The 21658-nt window shown below is 41.0% G+C and overlaps 2 protein-coding genes across 2 annotated transcripts; one reads left to right on the forward strand and one right to left on the reverse strand.

The window, feature by feature from the left end:
- Nucleotides 1-6061: 6061 nt before the first annotated feature.
- Nucleotides 6062-8985, reverse strand: si:ch211-157b11.8 (fibroleukin). Its single transcript, XM_041034654.1, has 6 exons — nt 8599-8985; nt 7684-7879; nt 7248-7325; nt 7053-7165; nt 6654-6916; nt 6062-6404 (listed from the first exon to the last, which is right to left on the reverse strand). Exons 1-6 carry the CDS (start codon nt 8875-8877, stop codon nt 6062-6064), a joined length of 1272 nt encoding a protein of 423 aa, XP_040890588.1. The 5' UTR covers nt 8878-8985.
- Nucleotides 8986-12404: 3419 nt separating this feature from the next.
- LOC121178899 (ras-related protein rab7-like) lies at nt 12405-21631 on the forward strand. Its single transcript, XM_041033383.1, has 6 exons — nt 12405-12765; nt 17464-17526; nt 18999-19125; nt 19288-19506; nt 19898-20026; nt 20199-21631. The coding sequence occupies exons 2-6, from the start codon at nt 17474-17476 to the stop codon at nt 20292-20294; spliced, it is 624 nt and encodes a 207-aa protein (XP_040889317.1). The 5' UTR covers nt 12405-12765; nt 17464-17473; the 3' UTR covers nt 20295-21631.
- The last annotated feature ends 27 nt before the right edge of the window (nt 21632-21658 follow it).

The following is a 21658-nucleotide window of genomic DNA, read 5'->3' on the forward strand; positions in this document are numbered from 1 at the left end:
CATCTCACACACACACACACACGTACGCACACGCACACATACACAGAAAACAAAATCTCATAGCATTTAGAGGAATTCAGTATATGCTTTCTGCTGCTCAAAGGACCCTGAAGTCATGAGATTGAAGTTGTAAGGTGTGTGTGTGTGTGTGCGTGCGTGTGTGTGCGTGTGTGTGTGTGCGCGAGCTCACGCGTGGTTGTGTGCTTGTGTGGTTGTGTGCTTGTGTGGTTGTGTGTGTTTTCTTACTCTGCCACAACTCCCTGCAGGTGCAAGACGGAGAGAAGAAGAGAAACACAGCTGACCATTAGGCTGCTTTACCACATCCTTCATACTCTTCACTTCTTCCCCAGCACACACAAACACACACAAACACACACACACACACTCCTCTCTCCAGGTTTCATAATTGTATTTACTGTGTTTGTTGATGTGTTAATTAATAGTTAAACCTTTTCTTGGCATTTCATGTGGATTATGATGAGCTGCTTCTGACCTCCTGGTGGTTTCCTTTCATGTGTGTTTGTGACAGTCGGTATTATCAGATTAGATAATCCTTTGATTTGAGGAATAGAGTCTGACTGATCAGCATTCTCAATATCATCTTTCCTCTCGCTATTTTCTCCTTCCCCACATTTCAGAATGACAGATTGGTGGATTATACTGGAAACAGTCAGCAACAGAGCCTCTGTTTGACATGACTGTTAACGTTTCTTTTTGTAAAACCAGTCAAACATCTACAAACAGGCACAAAACAACTGCAAAATGACCAAAAAGAGACAGAATGACCAGAGTTCTTTTTCACTGAAAACATCTGTCTGATTTGACCAAAAATGACTATTAGAGTGCTGAGAGCGAACCAAAACAGTAATGTTGTGGATAGGCCAGAAAACCAAAACAAAGAGCTGAAAGACCCTATGAAGCTCTGCAGAGCTGAGGAGAACTGCAGTCGTGATAATTCACTGTAGGTTTGTTACTACAGATGACTCCTTTCCTTTTGACCACAAGTAGTCATGTGATCTTTTGTTAATATGGAGATACTGATATAGCAGCTATAAACAGTCTTTGCACTCATGAATCAAGTAGAGCTCTCATCTTATTCCAGAACCCACTCAACAAAAGTTAATCAAACATCGTTGGGAATTTAATAAAATTATGATAACTATGTGATTATATAAAGAATGAAAGACAGAATTAGATCATTTAGGCTAGATTTATGTTGTCTGGGTAAAAAATGCACTTCTTTAGAATTGTAATGGATGGAATTTGCAAAGAAATAATAAAAAACAATGGAGAGGTGTTGGAGCCATCAACACTCATTTGGATCTTCTTCTTTGAGATGTTTTGCAAAATGGATTAAAAATCTCTCATCTTTAGTTTTCACAGTATTGAATGCTTCAGTGTGTATAGGAAAACTTGTGGGACAAGCTGGCTAGAGTATAGACAGTGGTACATCGCCTTTTAATGTCACCTCCACGTTCAGTATTTGTGGTTTACTGTCATACACAGTCCTGGCTGAGGGCTTACAATGCACTGCTGTCACATGATTATTTTATTTTTACTGAATCCTAATATCAAAGCACTGATCACTCAAGTTATCCAGCATTTATTTCTGCAGTGTCACATGGGTGTGTGATGGTCACAATTTACATCTATTTGGATAAAATTTAAATATTAAAATTAAAACAAAGGAAAAAGGTGCTGCACATATTCTGTGTTAACCACGTAAATATTTTCGTTCATTAAAATGTTATTCAGTAAATTACACTCACAGCCCCTAGTGCTTCCTCCCCCTCCCTGTGAAACCTTTCCACCTCCACTTTATTGTGCAGATTTAGAAATGACAAGAGATGGTGTCAGGCCTGCCACATGGCCTCTGAGTCCTCTCTCCCCTCCCCTCCCCTCCTCACCCCAGCTCCTCACCACATCAGGATACACTTGTTCTGGTGAATTCCGGTTTCAAACGGAACGCTGCCCTGCTCTGGTTTTCTGCAGGACTAGTATTAAAAGCAGGCACATGCTGTCTCTCAGTGGCCCTGTGGTCAGGGAGGGGGAGCCTCTAACGGCCTGTTATACTCACACACCTTTCAAACCTCACCCACTCCTGCTTCCTCCCCTCCTCACCCTTGACAGCCCCCGTGCACTGCCTTATCACCATGAGAGCAGATTAAAGAATGAAAAGTTCCTTCCACTGTAGACCACCAAGTCCATCTCCTCTTCCCGTCATTTTCACGCTGTCACATCACCAAATCCTTTTGTACCGGTGACACGCTGCTGTTGTGTTGCCTAAGATGCCTAAGATTTATTTTCTTAATATCTCACTTTAAAACTGCATTGTAATATTATTAATACAGTCTTTAAATTTCACCATCTGCTCTCACTGTAGACAGATTCTGTCCTTTGACCTCCAACCTTAGTTATCATGCCCCTAGTGTTGGAACATATTGCTGCAATCGCTCTTTTTTTCTTTCTTTCTTTTTTTGCTTTGAAGTTTAATATTTTAACATTTTCTAAGTCAAACTCGTCGTGATTGCAGTGGTTCTGTGAAATTACTTAGTCATCGAAACCACCACAAGAAATCGCATTTTTCTACAACACATAGATTTAATGCACACGTACGACATCATTTACCTACTCACACAGCAGTTTTCAACCCAGTTATTGTCTTTGACGGTTTCTTTTCACATAGATCACTATATCTATTGTTTTGTCATTTCTATGCTCAGACTGTTTTCTGCCTCTTTGTGTTTGAAACTGAATTGTTGTTTCTCATGTGTAAATGTCATCAAGAAAGAGGGAAAATCATTTTCCAGAGTTCCCCTTTGCTAAGCAACATTGCCACCTGCTGTCAACCAGAAAAACTGGCTCATATCTACAGTTTCATGTAAAGTAAGTGATTTGATGACAGCTGCTGGGCTTTCAACTGCAGACTTGAAAACCTGGAGAAAATCTTGCCCTGAATGGAATCTCGGCCTAAGTATTTGTTCTCTCCTCTTTTTTAAAAAAAAAATCTGCATTTGGTTTACACAGATTCAATTTACAGCTCAGCTAAATCTTGAATTTGCTTACAAAAGTGAAACAGTGAAGTGTATACTTACTTAAGTCTTACTCTGCCTTTACACATGAGATTGTCCTTATTTGCCCAGAGTGTGATTGATTACTAGATGATCAGTAAAGCTGATCATCATTATGTTTGGGTGGCTTGATGGATAGATATCACTTGAATAAATTGATGATTTTACCAAAAAACTAAACAAAATTTCTTGCAATGGCAGTATCTGGGGATCTGTTTTTCTTTTTTTTAATATCATCTTTTATGTTTCTGTGATCACCCTGACTATTCAAATCACCTTGCACATCAACTGATCCTCCCAGATAAATCATCTTTAATGTCTGCCCTTGGGGGTATAGAGGTTGCTGGCATGCGATAGAAGGAGCAGAAAGATAAGGTAGCCTCATGTTTTCAATCTGATGTTTTCTTGTGGCACACATGAATAAATGACACAGGTCTCAGGGGAACTTCCCTCAGAGGAGCGCAGTGCTTCTCAGAGGGATGTGCTGGCTAACCGCTGCCCAGGCTGGGCTTCCGGCCCTGGGGCAGCAGCGCCTGCCGGTACCCCTCACACCCTGCAGCACCACCACTATCACCCCACTCCAGACACTGTGCCAGGATACTGTGGTGACACAACCCTGGGCCTCTGTTCCTCCCTTGTCAACAAGACTGATGGAAGCAGAGAGGAGGAGAGGAGAGAAGATGAGGACAGATTCATATTTAAAGTGACTAGAGCTCACAGTATTCAGAATAAAATGAAAGAGGATTAAGACATTGGGGAGATAATGTTGGAGTGAGAGTGTGAATGAAAGAAAAAGAGGACAGTTAGGATGAACAGAAAGTGGCAGGAAGGAGTTAATAGTGATTTCTTTGTTTTATAAAAGTGATAACATGAAGTGAAGCTCTTCTTTTAAGTATTTGGCTGCATTTGAGAGGTTCATTATACAGCACATTTCAAGACTACCTCTTCAAGACAAAATCTTTATTTTGATTAACAGGGCCTTTGCCAGAGTTAATAAATTAATGCAGTTATTTATTTATTTATATATTACAAGTTAACTTGAGCTGACATAAAACTTTTTTTCTCAGTCTCTCCAGGATGATCCAGAACCACCAGGGGGCAGAACATAGAGACTTTCACCTTTTTACCTTGTATTGTTTCCTCCAGTAATGAGACAAAACACACTAACAAGGACACACAGTCAAAATCAAATGAGAAAGCTGATAGGTATAATGGCTTATACGGGCGACTGATCTTGATTGCTTACAGTTAACTGTCTGCTCTGTGTGTGTGTGTGTGTGTGTGTCTAAGCTGGAGAAAAGGGGAAAAGGAGCTTGTGGTTGCATAACAATAATTAAGGCGGCATGATCAAACTGTCTTCAGTGGAAGCCATTTTATTTCTAATGTGTTCTTGTTTTAATGAAGTCAAGCACATCATGCACCTTTTCTTATGAGCTGAGAGAACAACTGGAGTCTCTGGTGTGTGTGGACGTGCATGAATACAGGCATATCTCAGTGCGTGTATAAGTGGTGTATGTGAAATACCGTGGCTGGTCGGGAGTCTGCCCGTGGTGTGTCTTGTGTGTTTAGATCAGAGCCTGCTGAGCCCCCCTCAGGCCTTCGGCCCTCTCACTGGTTAATATTAGACACACTGCTTGTTGGAGAGACTGACAGCTCATTATGAACACTGCTAAAATAGCTGCAGCCATTTACACACACATAAATACACTCTCCCTCACTGGCCATCCACACACACACAAACATCACTTGTGCACGGCCGAACTCAGCGTTCACAAACCAAATCTAAACTCCTAGAAAGGCCTTTGTGAAGCACAGCCAGAGGGAGCCGCCCACCTGACGCCAACATGAAAAAGCAGGTGAGGCTGACTATGTGTTTCTATCTGTGTGTGTGTTTGACTTGATAGTAGTGGGTGGAGGGCGGTTTTGGAGTATGACGACAGGATAAACCTCCCGACAGTCAGCATTAGTATGTCATGCTATTCTCCTGGGAAAATATGAGCAAGGTGAGGTGAGAAAAATGGCTGCTCCAAAACTGGCCTTCTCGCTGTTTACTGTCAAACTGTGAGCTTTGGGTTTGGAGGCAGAACACAGGGGCTTGTGGGTAACAGAATTTTTTTTATTTTTTTAAATCCCTATCTGCCCCCCCCCCCCCCCCCCCCTCTCTCTCTCTCTCTCTCTCTCTCTCTCTCTCTCTCTCTCTCTCTCTCTCTCTCTGTCTCTGCTGCATGAATGACACAGTGAATTTGAGGAGCTAAGCATCACCCAACTGTTAGAGTCTCCCTCTGCAGGGACATGATGACCTCTCGACTTTAGTAAGTTAGACCCACTTCTCTGATGACACCATCTCACCTAAAATACATGTGAATACTATTGCAGAAGGCTTGACAAGGCAGGTAGTGGCACGTACAAACTCCCAAGGTTAATCCATGTGTTCTAGTAGGATCACTTTTACCAACAGTTTGGGTTGTGTTTCATTTTTATCATGTTGTTTGTGCATGTGTAACATTACAAAAAAAATCATCCTTTTTGTGGAAACAATGTTTGTATGTAGTTACATGCCTCAGCAGGCCTCCTAGTAAATAATTCAGTTAGCACAGAAGGCTGTTTATTGAATGTGCAATAAAAATTCTGGAAATGTATAACAACAAGAAATACTACAAGCAGTACTTTGAATATCTATCTTTGTTTTACCGTTATGGAGTTTTAGCAAGAGAGTAGCCCCATAAAGAACAAAAGTACAATGTAATTTGGAGTTTAGCCTTAAACAGTCTGCAAGTGAACTTTTAAACATTTTTTTGTACTTTTCTTTCTTAAATCTGTTAGCTGCCATTTGCATGTAACTGATAAGTGACATGAAAGCTGCTCTAAATAGAGTGATGTCCACACAGGAACTTAAACATCTAAAATATGTCTCTCATCTGTGACTGCCATGATTATTACAGTAGGTTACTGTGCAGAATATTTTCCCTTGTGAATTGTCTTCATTAACTCTAGGATGTCCCCACAAAGTTCCTGGGTCTTGTTTTCATCTCCACCCTCTTGAAGGAGTAGCGTTCTCCAGTTCGTCCATCTGTCAGGATGTACCACGTCCCCCAGTAGATCCCGTTGGTCACCCCGCTGTAGCGCCCACGGTAGTACCGTCCATTCAGGTTAGCTGCCAGGCAAGCATCAAACCACCAGCCTGCACCGTAGTACTGACCACAGCTTCCAGCTGCATAGCGGTCATGGTCTCGGTCAGCAGTGCTGAAGGATCTGCCATCGTGGTTGTAACGTTTGCTGTAGCTCAAGGCATTGCCTGCATCTCCAGAGTACTCCCGTGCTGTCAGACGATACCTGGGAGAAAAGAGAAAAAGTTTTTTTAACCAAATAAAACCTGATGAAACTAACACCACACAGTCCAAATCAAGCAGGTGAGTTGAGTTTTTAAGTGTTAAATGATAACCAAGACGTTTTAACTGTGGTCTATTTAGTCAAGAATGTTCTAGAGAAATACTTACAATTTAAAAGATAAGTTTTCATGGGCTATTTTATATTTAATTCCACCCACCCATCTAGCCAGTGCAGAAAGTGTGTGTGTTTCACCTCTGTGCCTCTGAGGCTATTTTGAAATTGTTGTAGGTAGCATGGCGTCTCTGTTGGTGCCAGTCCTCCAGCTCGATTCGGAGTTGGTGCTGGCCAGAGGAGGTGAGGGCGTACAGTGCCGCGTTCCCCAGCCAGTGCTCTCCCTGTGGACTTCCAAAGCCCTCTCTGTATTCCTGCCATGTCCTGTTGAAGTCCAGCGAACCATCCTGACGATTCTGGATCACTGTCCACCCGCCGCCCGCCGTCTCCATGTCGCATTTAGCCTGAGCCATAACAAAGACTTTGAAATTATAAAGCCTAGATTTTTCGGATCCACAGATAGCATACACACCTCTAAAAGAGGCAGAGTAGGGTGGGGGCCTGTCTGTGTCTTTTATGAGTGTGGTGAATCTGAAATACCTCCAGTGCTGGCCTGCTCAGGTCAGGCTGGATGGTGTAGATTCCGTTCTCTTTGATGCCGAGCGTGTAAATCTCTGCACAGTCCTGAGGATGTAACTTCTCCAATGGGGCAACTGAGAACCACACACGCTACATTTTTATTCGACTTATTAATCGACAATAATTGTGTCACGTGATCGCTCCTGAAGCCCTTACCTGTGGGTGGGTATTGTGTGATGCTCTTCAGGAAAAGCAGCAGGTCTTTCTCCCCCTCTCTTCCCACGGCTGCACTCTCTGTCAGCCCAGAGAAAGATTAGGTTATCAGTGCAACACATCGCACTGGTGTCAGAGTCTGAAAATAGGAGCTTTATCTTTATTCAATGTGCAGATGGGCTCCAGTTTGTATGATAACTCTCTAATGCTTCATCACATTGTGAGCCATACAGTGCGTGTGTGCTTCTGTGAGTGTGTGTGCGAGTTTTTCTCATCCTTCTCTGTGCAGTTAAATTCCTATGCACTCACCTATGACCGACACTTAGCAGGCCTCATTGAGGTTCTGTTTACTATGTGTGGGGGAGTGACTGCGCTGGCATTTGTGTGTGTGCATGTCTGTGTGTTGCAGAGGTGGGGGATATAAATGTGTACTACTCACCCAGTCGTTTGGCCATCGCCCCTAGAGCCTGGCTGTGACAGTGGAGGTCACACTCTGTCAGCACAGCTGCCATTAGTGCCAGTATGGCCCCTAGAGAGTTGCTCTCCTGCCCCCCGTGACTCCAGCTCCCCCCTGTTTCCTGGATAGAGTGCATGCAGCGCTGCAGCTGAACTAGACGTTCTTTGACACCTCCAGTCTGCAAAGACAATGCCCATGGGTACTTCTTGATATGACGTGTTACTCAGTTGGTTAGCAAACAATCATGATTTAACTCTGCCAAATCTTCTTTAGTCTTTGAAGGAACTGCATATCTATAAATGTGATTGAATGAAACAGTAACATGTTTTGAAGTAAATGAAATCAAGCTGTGCATGAGCATAATCATGCATCCTTTAGTTTAGAAGCTGACATCGCAAAGGCTTACAGCTCAGTGGCATGTTTTGTGTCACTCTCAATCAGTCTCTTACACTTACATCAGCCATTGTAATCATGCCCCTCGTACACCTGTTGCTGCATGAGCTCAGCACAACCATATGATGAGGACATTTTTAAAGCCGACCTAATTTTATCCCTTCTTTGATTGCTGACTCTCATTGCTCCGTGGCTCTTAAGTGGTGCCAAGTTTAGTGTGCCGACTGTCCCATGAGAAAGGACCTGCTGACCTGTGGCTGATAGTACGCTGCTAAGTCGTTGTTGGCACACGTGAATGAACAGACGGAGGGTCAGCTCTGTTTCATCATGTCATTCAGTCAGTCTGAGCCACTTGTCTTGTTACTTAGCAGAGGAATATGTGATTAAAAGTTCTGTTATCTATAATTTCTTTGAATAAAATTTTCAGATTTGCAAGAAATTTAACAAAAAATAACATGAAAAGTGCAGCACCTGACCTCTCATTATAATGACAATGTCACTTACTTTAGGCTGAACATGTGGGAAATCGTGCCTGTGTTCCACCCTCCGAGGAGTGTCTGAGATGGCTGGAAGTGAAACCCCCATCCTGCAGGCTGTTGTCCCAGTCTGACCCTCACAGGCCCCGGTACCCGCTCCTGCTCCCGTCCCTGGTGGGATGGGTGCAGCCACCAGATTGTCCCTGCAGGGAGGGTGTGTGCAGGCTGGGGTTGCATCTAACGATAGTACTGCTCCCACATACAGTGACAGCATAGGAAGCATACCAAGAGAACCAAAAGGAATCATGGGAAAATGCAGGCTTGTCCTAAACTTTGTTTTAAACTCTTGAGCAGTAGTTTGACTTCCTCCCTCCAAGCTGTAAGTTCGTTGTCCTTTTGTTGTTGATGATTCTCTGCAAACCTACACTTCACTTTTCTTTAAATCTCAAGAAGTGCCTGTTCAGGCAGAAAGTGTTTGCTGACCTCTTCTTTTTTTGTCTAGATCCTTCTATTGTTGTCCTTGTTTTTTACTCTCTGTGCTTCTTTCATCCTCTTCTTATTTCCCTTTTTCCTCACTCCTTCTCCTCCTCTTTCTCCTGCTCTCTCTCTCTGTTAGTGAGGTTGCTTTGGCTCAGATTCCTAGATAACTGCGGCACTCTTTGCTGTCTGACACGGACTAATGCACCCACCCCCTGATGGACACACACACACACACACACACACACACACACACACACACACACACACACACACACACACACACACACACACACACACACACACACACACACACACACACACACACAATCTGTCCATCTCTTTAACTCATCTCATTCTCTCTCTTAGACTCCCACACAGCCACACACAGAGCTGCATGTTTGCACACACACACACATGCACCCAGAACTTGGACAGAAATTGCACAAGTCTTGAACACATGTGCAGTGCAACATTAAACACAATTTATGGATGCGTTTCACAGATTAACACTTTTTTTTTTACTGTAGCTCTTCACCTGCCCTGTGACTGTACCTGTCTCACATCCTCTTTGTTAATACTGCAGTAATGTTTTATTTTTCTGAAGTACCATGTGCTCATTCTGGACAGACATTTAACACCTCATACTTTTGCCCATCATGGTGCATACGTGACAGTGTTTGTAGAAATGAAAATGCAGCAGATGCTTCAAGTATGTGGCTCCTTCCCTCCTGTTACCATTTCCACGTCCTTTTGTACTTTTGTAGTGTTTGTGTTTACAAACTGAGTTCCAAAGAGGCCATAAAGACTCGACATTCAATAGGTGCGAGAAAAGCAGGAATTCCTCTATAAACACTAGAGCCATCCCAGTCATCAGGACTCTGCAGAGGCACACTCCCAGTAACGAGAAGGACAAACACACGTTGACACACTTACACATGAACACAGAGCAGAACTAAATCAAGACGAGACCTCTGCTCAGTCAGAAGAAACAACTTCATGATATGAAACTGTTTTTATGCTGAGCCCATGTCAACTCAACTGGGTCTGAAGTCTTTGACTTTTAAAAAAGAAATGGGATCCTAATTTTATGTTACCAATTTCGTGGTCCCCAGATATCGTATCTTTATAAGGATTGTATAGTAATATAGTTCACAGTTGTGGGTTTAAGGTGACTTTTTACTTCACACACACACACACACACACACACACACACACACACACACACACACACACACACACACTATCCTTTGTCCGGGTTTCATAATTATATTTACTGTGTTTCATGTGGATTATGATGAGCTGCTTCTGACCTCCTGGTGGTTTCCTTTCATGTGTGTTTGTGTCAGTAGGTATTATCAGATTAGATGATCCTTTGATTTGAGGAATAGAGTCTGCCTCATCAGCATTCTCAATCTCAGTACCTTTCCTCTCTCTATTTTCTCCTTCTTCGCCTCATATCAGAGTGACAGCTTGGTGGATTATAATGGAAACAGTCAGCACCAGATACTCTGATGCAGAAGTGAAGTACAGAGGGAAACTGACGTGAAGCATTATCACCAGAAATTGTTTGGGGCATGACAGTTGTTAATCTGTTCTTATGGATACAAACCCATATAGGTAAATACAACAGAAATACATTGTGTCATAGACTAACAATTAGCAGACAGGCTGTAAAGTCCGATCTGTATTCTCGTCTTTGCATGTTTCAGAAAACCTGTTTTTTGGGGACAAAGACAGTCATCAAGTATCACAGAAGTTGATCACTCACCTATCTTTGACCTTTACACTTTCACAGCACAGTGTCAGTATCATAGAGTGCTGCATCACTCTGCAACGGTCTAAAACATGAATGTAGGCTAAAGCCTGGGTCCACCAGTTCACTTGGTTCATCCAATTAAAATAAGCTGACAGTGTCCTCTAGTGGTGGATCATCACAGCTCTCCCTTTTGTCAGTGATTCACTACAATCAACCACACTCATCTCATCTAGCATGTTATGTTGATCATATAAAGATGAAAAAAGCATCACTTGTTGGGGGCAGTGACCTAAATCAGGAGGTGGTATGCACTCAAACAGAAGAGGATTTATTTTGGATTTTCAAGTTCTAGCAAGGTTTTTTGATAATGAGAAGACGTCTCATATTTAGGGGTGTACACCCATAAACACTACAGACTCTGAAAACAGGCTTACAAAGAACTCATGCAGTGAATATAGGCTGAAAACCAATGACAAACCTAATGAATTTGCATGGGCTCAACAACTGAGATGTGATGAAAGACCCCAAAAATGTGTGATCCACCACGGTTATCCATCCCAGCTAAATTGTGCTGTCTGTGCAGTACTAGTATGAAAATAAGTTACTAAATGTGTGATGCTTTCTGGTGTTTGTGAAACTACTCTTATTACTGTAACAACTGGTCAAAGTCCATCTAAAGACAAAGATCACAAGCTTTCAAGAGCAAAAATAACCCTGATGATGTCATCAAGGTTATCTCAGTATGGCCATAAGGCTGTGTTACAAACTGTTTGACTGTACTAGATATATACACATATCTCAGCCTTTGCTGCTTTAGTTTTAACTATTCTTTTTTTGTGACCCCAGTATAGAAGTGCAAAACTGAAATGTATACCAATTCTTTGTAATCTTAAGAACATGATATAGAGTATGGTACAAATGTTTTAAGCACTGAAGTCTTCTCCATGGCACAGTACTACCAGGTATTAGCCCCAAATTCACTCTGCGACATGACAACAAACACAAACACAAAGTCAGAGTCATAAAGATCTATCTTCAGTGACATGAAGGACAAGGAGCCCAGCAATAGATCTCAACATCGTGGAGTCAGTCTGGCATTACATGACTGACTCCATGACAGAAGACACTGAGACGGCCTAAAACCACAGAAGAATTGCAGCAAGTTTTCCAGTAAAGTACCTGCCATGTACCTTGAAAACCTGTGTACAAGTGTAGAACTAGTGCTGTGATCACACCAAATATTGATTTTATTTATTTATTTATGTTTATTGCAACCCGTGTATGGAGATAACTAATAACTAAAAACTGTCCATTATTTTTTAAAGCCCCCTTGCTTTACTTTCAGTGTCTAAAACTTTTGTACAGTGCAGTATATCTATAAATATAAATTCTTCTTGATCTGATCTTTGATCTGATCTAACATTGATGACAAACTCCTGAGGGCTGCAGCTGAAACTGATATGTAACTGTTTTCAGTGCCAGTATTTCCGCAGAAACAATGCAGAATATTCAGCCTATGATAGATATTACAGAAAGGCGTGATAGGTGGGCTGGGATCATTAAATTAGCTGCGTCTGACGTAGGACGCAGGCGTTGTTTTGGAGGAGGAAGTGAAAGGGGAAGACAGAAGCTGGGGTAGCAGGTAGTTAGCTCGCAGGCAGACAAGCCTTCAAACAAAGTGCCAAATTTGCACATTAGTTGCAGATAATCTGCCTCGCCAATTTACGACACGGGTTTTGTTAGTGTTCACGCAAAGGGCAGCTCATTTTTCTAAGAATTTGAAACGAGACATTGTCAAGTTAACGCTAGCCAACGAGTTGAGTGCCAGCGAGCCAGCTAGCTAACGTAACGCCTAGTTAGCCTCTGACGCTAGCTGCCCTGAACAATAACAGCTAGTCAGCTCGCAGCCTGGTCCGGTACCGTCAACAAGTCTCCGCTCCGCTGTGGTACAAGGTGAAAGTAAGTTTCTGAAACGACAAGTCTGTTCGCATCTGTGATATTTGCTCACTCGTCATTCGCTCGGTGTCTTATTAACGCTAATGTTGCAACAGCTAACGTAAATGGTGGTGCAGTGATTTTCGAGAAGCTGGTTGGCAAAAACAAGGCCGGCCTGTGGCTCCTCTGGGTCCACTCCAACAAGGAATGAGAACCAGGGAGACGAGGTCGGTCTGTTGGTCCTTCGGTCGAACAAAGCATCGTAAAAGATGTCTCCTCCCCTCTGTCAAATGGTGACAGTGGGAATTTTGGTCTCCCCAAATACTTTAGTTTCATTTGGCGTTCATACACTTAGGGAAGGAGGGGTGCGGGGCACACTCAGCCCTTCACCTCATAACGACCAGTTTTGTTTTTATTAGTCGAGAGTCGACTTCAACACATTCCTTCTGTGCGAGAGAAATGTGGCTTATCTGTCGCAGTGTTGCTAGGCAGACGGGACTTGTGTTTCTCTGTGTGATACAGTTTCTGTTTTTGTTTGACTGACGGGTCACGCAGGTTTGCTGTGTCTGTTTGATCAAACGTACATTAGTACTTTTAATGATGTGATATGGCAACGCCTATTACTTGTGCCAACAAGCTCGCTGGGATTGAATGTAACCAGAAATCTGTTGCCATCCAATCATAAAAGTCCCATATTTCTTCTTGTTTATGTGCAAATGTTGTCCAACACTGTCATCTAACTTTTCTCCTTCTCCTTTTGCTTCTTTGGTTTTTGAAACCACGCCTCTTACATGAGATGCAGAGTGTAAACACTGAGATGTGCCCCTGCTCTGTCATTTTGTTTTTAATGATTAATTGCAGTGGTTGACAACTATTCCAGCTGCGCAAACAGCTCATCTCAGGTTACTTGACACTCAAGTTTGACTCTAAAATACCTGCCTCGTAGTTTGGATCAGCTCTAATTTGCACTCTGCTCAGCCCATGAGGTGGCAGGAATTGAATGTAGTTGTTCAGTTCATCTTATGTTCATACTAACATGGTTAACATGCTTGATTTCCCCTTGATTTTTGTGTGACTTTTTTGTGTAGACAAAAGCAAATACAAATACTGCATCAGAGGGTTAAAATATAGTGCTGAGCATATAATTACTGAAGGACAAAAAATGTTTTGACAATGGTTTTATAGAAATATTTGTCTGAACGTTATATTACACATACTAGAAACAGTAGTAAGAGTTTGGATGTGTTACTATTTTAAAGTCATTGGTGCACTGACTTAACTCTTTTTGATATCCTCGGGCTACTGGAGCATCTGTTTATCACATGGGAACTAGTTCACCAGGAAACATGAATATGCCCTAACTTTATGACGTGCGGAGATGGACGGAGTATTGAGAAATATCTGAACTCAGCCTTCCAAATCTATATTTAGTCCCAAGTTTGTTTCTGTTAGTGTGTGTGCACAATACATATCACGCCAAGATCTGTGAATTCCAGCTGTTTGTGCCAGCGAAATACGGGCACAGAGAAATATGTGTTGGGGATTTTACTTTAGTCAAACACATGACACACATCACACCATTGTTAACACACATTTCTTAATATAAATCCATGAACAGTTTTTTTCTGACATTAACAAGTGCAATGATGGGCAGTTACCTCTATCAAAAAAGTTATGATGCCTAATTTATATTTAATACAGATACTTGCCCAGTTGTTCCTTTTTCATTCTTTTATGATGATTTGGCACTCGATTTATGGCACTTTTAAGGGGTCAGACAGAGCAATTATGCATCAGGGTCATAATACGTGAGATACGTGGGATAAGATACATAACATTATCAGGTGTCAGTCTATAACTTATACTGTCACACAGAAGCACAAATACTTTTTTATTACCTATCCTCTGTGCAGCACTGCTGTAAACTGTCTGACTGACTATTCTCATACCAGATGATGTAATAAAAACTTGTGCAATAATTTGAGCTGTTGCAAACCACAAGAAATTGATCAAACCACCCATAGCACATTATCAACTAACAAAACAAGCAGCGCTCATTTCTTATTGCAGGAGAAAAGTAAACATATTCATCCAGACACAAAAAATGATTTCACATATACTGTTATAACACTTTCAACAGAACAGTAAATGATATTGTGCAACACCATCACAGATTTCCAGTGTCATGCAAAAACAAGTTTTTCTTAATCCATTTTCAGTTTGTCTCAAAGTGTTGATATTAGTTTCTGTGAAATCAACCAGTTAATGTTGATGGCAGAATGAAATTAGTTGGCCCGTTTGGTGAGAGACATCCACCTGATTTCAGGATTCAGTGTCTAAAGCTCTGCTGTTTGTCAAAGGTTCAAGATCTGAGCTGAGTTTGCTCAGTAATCATGTGACTGTGGTCTGAGCACGCCTAGATCTTAGTGATGTGCTGTTGTTCATGCTGCTGTCAGCTAGTCTGTGCTTCACAGTATGGTAGTCACTGGAGTGCTGTTCAATTCAGAAAGAATGCAAGTGTACTTTCCAGCTCCTGGTGGGACCTGAAGTGTTTGTGTTTTATAGGCTTAGTTTTAGAATTTGGATTTATTTTATGGGCTTGTGACTCAATTTTATCACTTTAATCAAAGTTTTAATTTTTCACTATCTTGAAATTTAAAGAAAAAAGTATTGTTTATGTGTTGTAATTGAGTTACACTAAAAACCTGTTTTGGTTAGTGAATTTCTGAAATGTCTTTTGTGCCTTCTGCATGATGTATGTTGACTTGCGGGACAAGCTAATAGGAAGTGGTTAAGTTTTCTGTTAAAACTATTGTCTAACAGGTTATTGTGTTTCATCAAAAATGGATGAAAAAAAGCAGTTGTGTTCCCTAAAACCAGTTACACAGTTTGTGATTATAGACATGTATCTTAACAAATTGCATGGAATATCACAGTCACAGATACATTTGCCTATATTTTTTTCTATGCACAACATACAGTAGTGTAGATACTAGAGTTGCGAAGATTAGTCAGCCGATTAGTTGATCAACAGAAAATTAAATGTTGATTATTGAATAATTGATCATTTTTAATCATTTCATTATTTCAACAAAAATGCCACCATTTGCCGGTTCCACTTCTCAAATGTGTGGATTTTGTGCTCATCTTTGTCACACAAGACAAAGACAATATACAGTTGCCCTCAGTCACAGTTCAGATCGTCTTCATTGTCGTGAAGGAAACTGCATCATATTCCCATCAGACGCCTGCTACTGCTGCCACAGTATGCATAGTAGACTTTCTGAGTTTTTGTTCTTGTCAATAGCAATGTGCTTGAGTGTTTACTGAGCACAGATAAGACAAGTGTGTGACAAAAGATAAAGCAGCCTCTTATGAAATCAAGATTTATTTTAGACCGGCCTATTTGTGTGTGGATAAGGTTTACAGATAGTCCCTCAAGACTGGAACATAGACATTTTTTATTTTACTGTCATACAGTTCATTTTGTGATATGAGTTTCCTCCATGAAAACTCATGATATTTTTCTCTTCCATGATGAAATTTTGGAAGGCAAAAAGAATTCGGTCAATAGAAGGTGAAATTAATAATAACTGGAGGGAGGGACGAAAAAGTCATGTTCCATGTCTCAGACACCGGTCATCAAGACAGTACCTTAGCAAATAATTTTCCTTATTCCAGCATTGTCAAGATCACAGTGGTTGACCTCGTGTCATCATAACATCTTGGGAACAGCTGATTTTAACATCCAAGAATTATGTAATCAGTCTCATTCCTCCTTCCTGGCATTTCTACAATTTCCATGAACTTCCTTGTGTTTGTACAAACATGGTTGAATGGAGTGTCTCTCAGCTGCATTGTCAAAAAATTTTAAATCAATAGATTAACACAAAGAGGACAGTACATGATTTGCTCACTCATTTCGTGCGTTTAGCAAAAATATCTCAGATCTTGCTTATTTAATTTTGACAATACTTAAAGGAAATGGTGCACTTCACTGCTCACAATTGCATTTGAGCGTTCAGAAATGACACAGATTTCTCAATGAAGAATTACAGTTCTTGCTGAAAGTAACGTGGCATACTGCATCTGTGACAACATGCCTTGTAGGGAAAACCAGAATTGAGGCCATTTTAGTACTTGAAAATGCCAAAATAAGAGCCTTATTCTTTGAAATTAAAATTTACATATGTACATAAGAGACAGTAGGGCTTTAAATAAATATACATGTGTGGTGTCTCTCAACTCGTGCTGTGTGTGCTGTTATAAATGTTGGTCATTTTACATCACTGTCCAATATCAACACGTGCTGCAGTGGGTTGTCTGCTCAGAGATAGTGATATCAGCAGAAAATGTCAAATGTGTCACTTGGTTTGGAGAAGGAGTGAGCCCTGTAGGAGGTAACTTCCTGTTGTGGAAAGAGAAAGAATGATGTGTTCCTCGTGATTTGCCCAACAGCTTAGAAAGCACATGACTGGAATGAATGGTATTCTAACCTGATTGGTCCATGGTCATGAAAACCTACACACAAATTTGTGTCTGTTTTCCAATGGCCTTGTCTGCACAGAAAACAGGTTTACTTTTGTACCGATTTTATTGTCCCTCATCAATAGAAAACTAGTGATTAGGTTGTGATCTGAGAATGAGTGAGTTAGGAAGGCACTGTTGAGAACCCTCTGCATGTTGAACTTTGTAAACGTTTTGCTGTGTGTTTTTCTGCAGCTGTGGAAAAATGACATCCAGGAAGAAAGTGCTCTTGAAAGTCATCATCCTGGGAGATTCTGGGTGAGTTACAAAACATGAAACACAGAACAGCAAATCATGTTTTAAAATAGTTTGGTGTGGGGGAAAAAAACCTAAATGCAGAGGTATTATTTTTTGTTTTGAGTTGGAATCTTCTTTCTAAATCTGTTTGTATTAAGGCTACTTCCTTGTTGGCAAGAGTTATTACTGTGCCATAAGCTGTCTCTAGGCAGAGTGAGACATCTGCTCTGTACTGATGCAGCCCTGCTCTTTTTCATCTATGCTTCTTATCTGCAGACCTAACTGAACTTAATCACTGCCATTATTTTCATGCTCAGTAATGCCCTCAGTTGTCTGTGAAAAGTAATTGTAATCAGTTAAGCAAATATTATTTTAAAGACATTAATAAACACTGTGATAATACATATTAATGCTACAGATAATGTGATGATATTTTGTCTGTGGCTGTTGGTGATTCCCTTCATTAAATGGCTGATGCTAAACCATGACTAAGAAATACACTTTTGAGTTTTAAATAAATGGTCAGCAAATGTCAAAGTCAGGAAATAGCATTTTTACTATATACTATATCCAATACATTTTACTATGTTGCTGGATTTCAGACAGGGAAAAGGGAAGATTAAGCCACTAATGAAACGTGATAACCAGGATCCCAGACAGTACTGCAATACTGCGCCCCATTTACACTTGTTAATTCAAGTATCTAATATTCGGATTAAAAACCACACAACTACCCACGTCTCTGTTAGATTATGAATCTGTTTGCATTTGTCTTGGCCTGCTACATGCAAATCAGGGTGGACACGAATTCAGCCCAGTGTGTGGTGGAAATTCACCTGAAGATAAATATCAGAAGACGAATAACCGCTGCAATTTAGCTGTTTAATTAAAGCAAAGCGATGTTTATCTACGTAGTAAGGTAACAGTTGAACACACACAAATGGGCTGCAAGTGAGACAAACCTTTTGCTCTGCTCTACGGGCACTGGCATACCCCTCTCCCTCTTATGGTATACTATAAGTATTCACACAGCACACACCCACAAGTCATTCAGCGGTTGCATTGAACAGATGTTGTATTCTTGTCCCTTTTATATTTGGCAGAAATAATTATGGCAAATTTCACTGTAATTTTCATGTCACTTCAGTGATCTTTATCACAGGAGTAAAAGCCTTGTAAGTGGCTAATTCTCCACAGACTGGTCACTGAAGTACTTGCACTTTGGAGATGATCTGAGTAATCAAATTTTAATCAGCCTCTGATGCTTTTTGGTTGCATTTGGCTCTTTTGATATCACATCTCAAGATGTATGATGTGGTACAAATGGGGTAAATGAAGTCTTGATTACATCCACTTTAAGACCAAGTTCTAAATTAATTTATGTACTTAAATTACTGTCTATTTCATACTAGCTATCAGTCATCCTGTATTTTTACTCTTGTCCTGCCATCTACAGTATCTGTTATTCTGTTGTCTGTTCTCTTCTTACTCAGTGTTGGAAAGACCTCCCTAATGAACCAGTACGTGAACAAGAAGTTTAGTAACCAGTACAAAGCTACAATAGGAGCAGACTTCCTGACCAAGGAGGTGATGGTGGATGACCGGCTCGTTACAATGCAGGTGCGGCACACTTACAATTGGAAGGCTTATATGAGAAAGGAAATGTAAATCATTTAAGAAGTTAAAGCACAATGTCCTTTAGAATTTCATTTTTTTTCTAGATCCTCACCAAGGCGCGACAGTTGTTCATGCTAAACTTTTTGTCTCCTTTTGGTTGTCTAGATCTGGGACACGGCCGGCCAGGAAAGGTTCCAGTCCTTGGGTGTGGCCTTCTACCGTGGAGCAGACTGCTGTGTGCTGGTGTTTGATGTGACCGCACCCAATACCTTCAAGACACTCGACAGCTGGAGGGATGAGTTTCTGATCCAGGCCAGCCCCAGAGATCCTGAGAACTTCCCTTTTGTGGTGCTAGGCAATAAGATTGACTTGGAGAATAGACAGGTTGGTATGAGTGGATAATGCCTCCATGATAAACATGTGGGAAAGCTTCCACTGGGGGAAGTTTCTCTCATCTAAAGTTTGCAAAGAAATTCGAGAGCCCTCCAGCACAGGACAGCTTTGAAACCTTGTGGTAATGTATCAGTTGTCAAAGTTACTGACTTTGACCCACAAATTAAGAGATTTTGCAAATAACAGTAATCCATCTTTATACGCTACGCTAACCTTATGGCCCTAACCCATTTCATTTAAACATGAAAAATATTAAAATGTGCAAAATAATGTTTAGTTTAATATTCCAGGCTTGAATAAAAAAAATTTGTTCTTGTTGAACACATCTTTACAAAGTTTAAGCTCAACGTATTGATGAATGTCTTCCTCCTCGTACACACAGGTAACCACCAAAAGGGCTCAGGCTTGGTGTCAGAGTAAGAACAACATCCCGTACTTTGAGACCAGTGCCAAAGAAGCCATAAATGTAGAACAGGCATTCCAGACAATTGCACGTAACGCCCTCAAACAGGTGAGTCACAGTTACTTGAAATGAAAAATGAAAGAGAGTGGAGATGTGGGCTTTATCATGTCTTTGTCCAGATTTCAGTGCATTTTTTTTTTTCCGTTGGTTGAATTTTGTCAGATCTGTTGGTTTCATGTTTTCCTACACGGATTATTTTCTCTCTCTTGATTTGTCACAGGAGACAGAGGTGGAGTTGTATAATGAATTCCCAGAGCCCATAAAACTGGATAGGAATGACAGAGCTAAACCTTCAGCAGAAAGCTGCAGCTGCTGAAGGACAACTTGGACCATCTTCTCTCTTGGCTTTCTGAACCATCCTGTCACCAGTTATATCACCTGCTCCTCGCTCCGAGGGAAAGGACTTCCCTACTGGTCTTCCTCTTTCACACCACTGTTCATTCCATCGACACAATCCCTCACGAAGTACGCTGCACATGGATGTATTCCTCCCCTCCCACACACACACGCACACCACTTAGTACACAAATTAATACACAAGCGTACTCTCGTAAAATACACTGACAAATCCACTGCCCAAACATCACAGAGAGAAGAATGACACCCCTTCTGACCTCACAGTCCCTGACCTGATAGTGAGTGATCTCCTGTCTTGCCCACCAATTTGTCTGACTGTGGCCCCTGACTCTTACGCTGAGGGGGCAAGATAGAGCCATGTTCAAAGAGTGCATTTGGGAACTCTAGATGGACTGGCTGGTGCTGTGTAATGTGAGACGATGTTGGCTAATGTCAGCATCCCAAGTATCTTATTTTCATTTTCTGTTTCTTGTTTGCTCTGTGTTGCCTATCTGTCAAGAAATAATCGAGTTGAACTATATATATACATATATATATATATATATTTTAATTGGCTGATGTTATTTCTCAAGCCAATCTGAAACACATACTTGTTTTTTGTTGCACTTTCTTTTTATGTTTTTGCCTTTAAATGTCATAGAGGGATGACTGATTTTGGGCAACGTCAGCTACCACACAGCTTTTGTTGAACTTCAAATTATACCTCCTCGCTTCTTTTCCCTGTCAAATATACCCTGAGAATCTGTCAAACACTTTGGTGATTGCATTGCCTTTTCCCTTCAAGGTTGCGTGTTAATGGGTTTATAACTGCCTCACAAGTTCCTAAGTAGACATTAAGTAAAAGCTGATAACGCAGTCACAGTGTAAAACATGGATTGATTCTTGATATATTAATATTTGCCTTTTATGTAACATTACTTGTACTGCTACTATTACTGCTGTATGTGTTACGTCCTTCATCAGACATCTTTCAAGGCTATGGAAATATGTGTCACCAACACAGCATACACCTGTCTTCTGTCATGTCTTTGTTATTGCTGTTCTCCCTATCTGCTTGTAGCTCAGGTTGGCTAAGTACTTAATATTTTTAACGGATCGTGTATTACGGTGTATAGATGGTAAAGGTGAAAGGCTGGTGGATTGAACTAAAATGGATGTTCTCTCTTTCCATTTAAAGAAAAAATCCAACTTTTTGCCCTGGTATTATTCTTCCTCCTTATAGAAAAAAAAACACTGCGATGCCAATGATGTTGTTAAAGAAAATTGGGATGTCAAATAATAAAACTCTTGAATATATCAATGGTCTAGCATTTGGTGTCTCAA

The sequence above is a fragment of the Toxotes jaculatrix genome, chromosome 3 (assembly GCF_017976425.1).
Source record: "Toxotes jaculatrix isolate fToxJac2 chromosome 3, fToxJac2.pri, whole genome shotgun sequence".
In the NCBI taxonomy this organism is placed as follows: Eukaryota; Metazoa; Chordata; class Actinopteri; family Toxotidae; genus Toxotes; species Toxotes jaculatrix.

Coding starts and splice junctions, on each gene's coding strand:
- si:ch211-157b11.8 (XM_041034654.1), bottom strand. CDS start 8,877: ATGATTCCTTTTGGTTCTCTTGGTATGCTTCCTATGCTGTCACTGTAT. Junction 7,880..8,598: donor TCCCACATGTTCAGCCTAAA/GTAAGTGACATT, acceptor TTGTCTTTGCAG/ACTGGAGGTGTCAAAGAACG. Junction 6,917..7,052: donor TGAGCAGGCCAGCACTGGAG/GTATTTCAGATT, acceptor GTTATGGCTCAG/GCTAAATGCGACATGGAGAC.
- LOC121178899 (XM_041033383.1), top strand. CDS start 17,474: ATGACATCCAGGAAGAAAGTGCTCTTGAAAGTCATCATCCTGGGAGAT. Junction 19,507..19,897: donor TTGACTTGGAGAATAGACAG/GTTGGTATGAGT, acceptor TCGTACACACAG/GTAACCACCAAAAGGGCTCA. Junction 20,027..20,198: donor CACGTAACGCCCTCAAACAG/GTGAGTCACAGT, acceptor GATTTGTCACAG/GAGACAGAGGTGGAGTTGTA.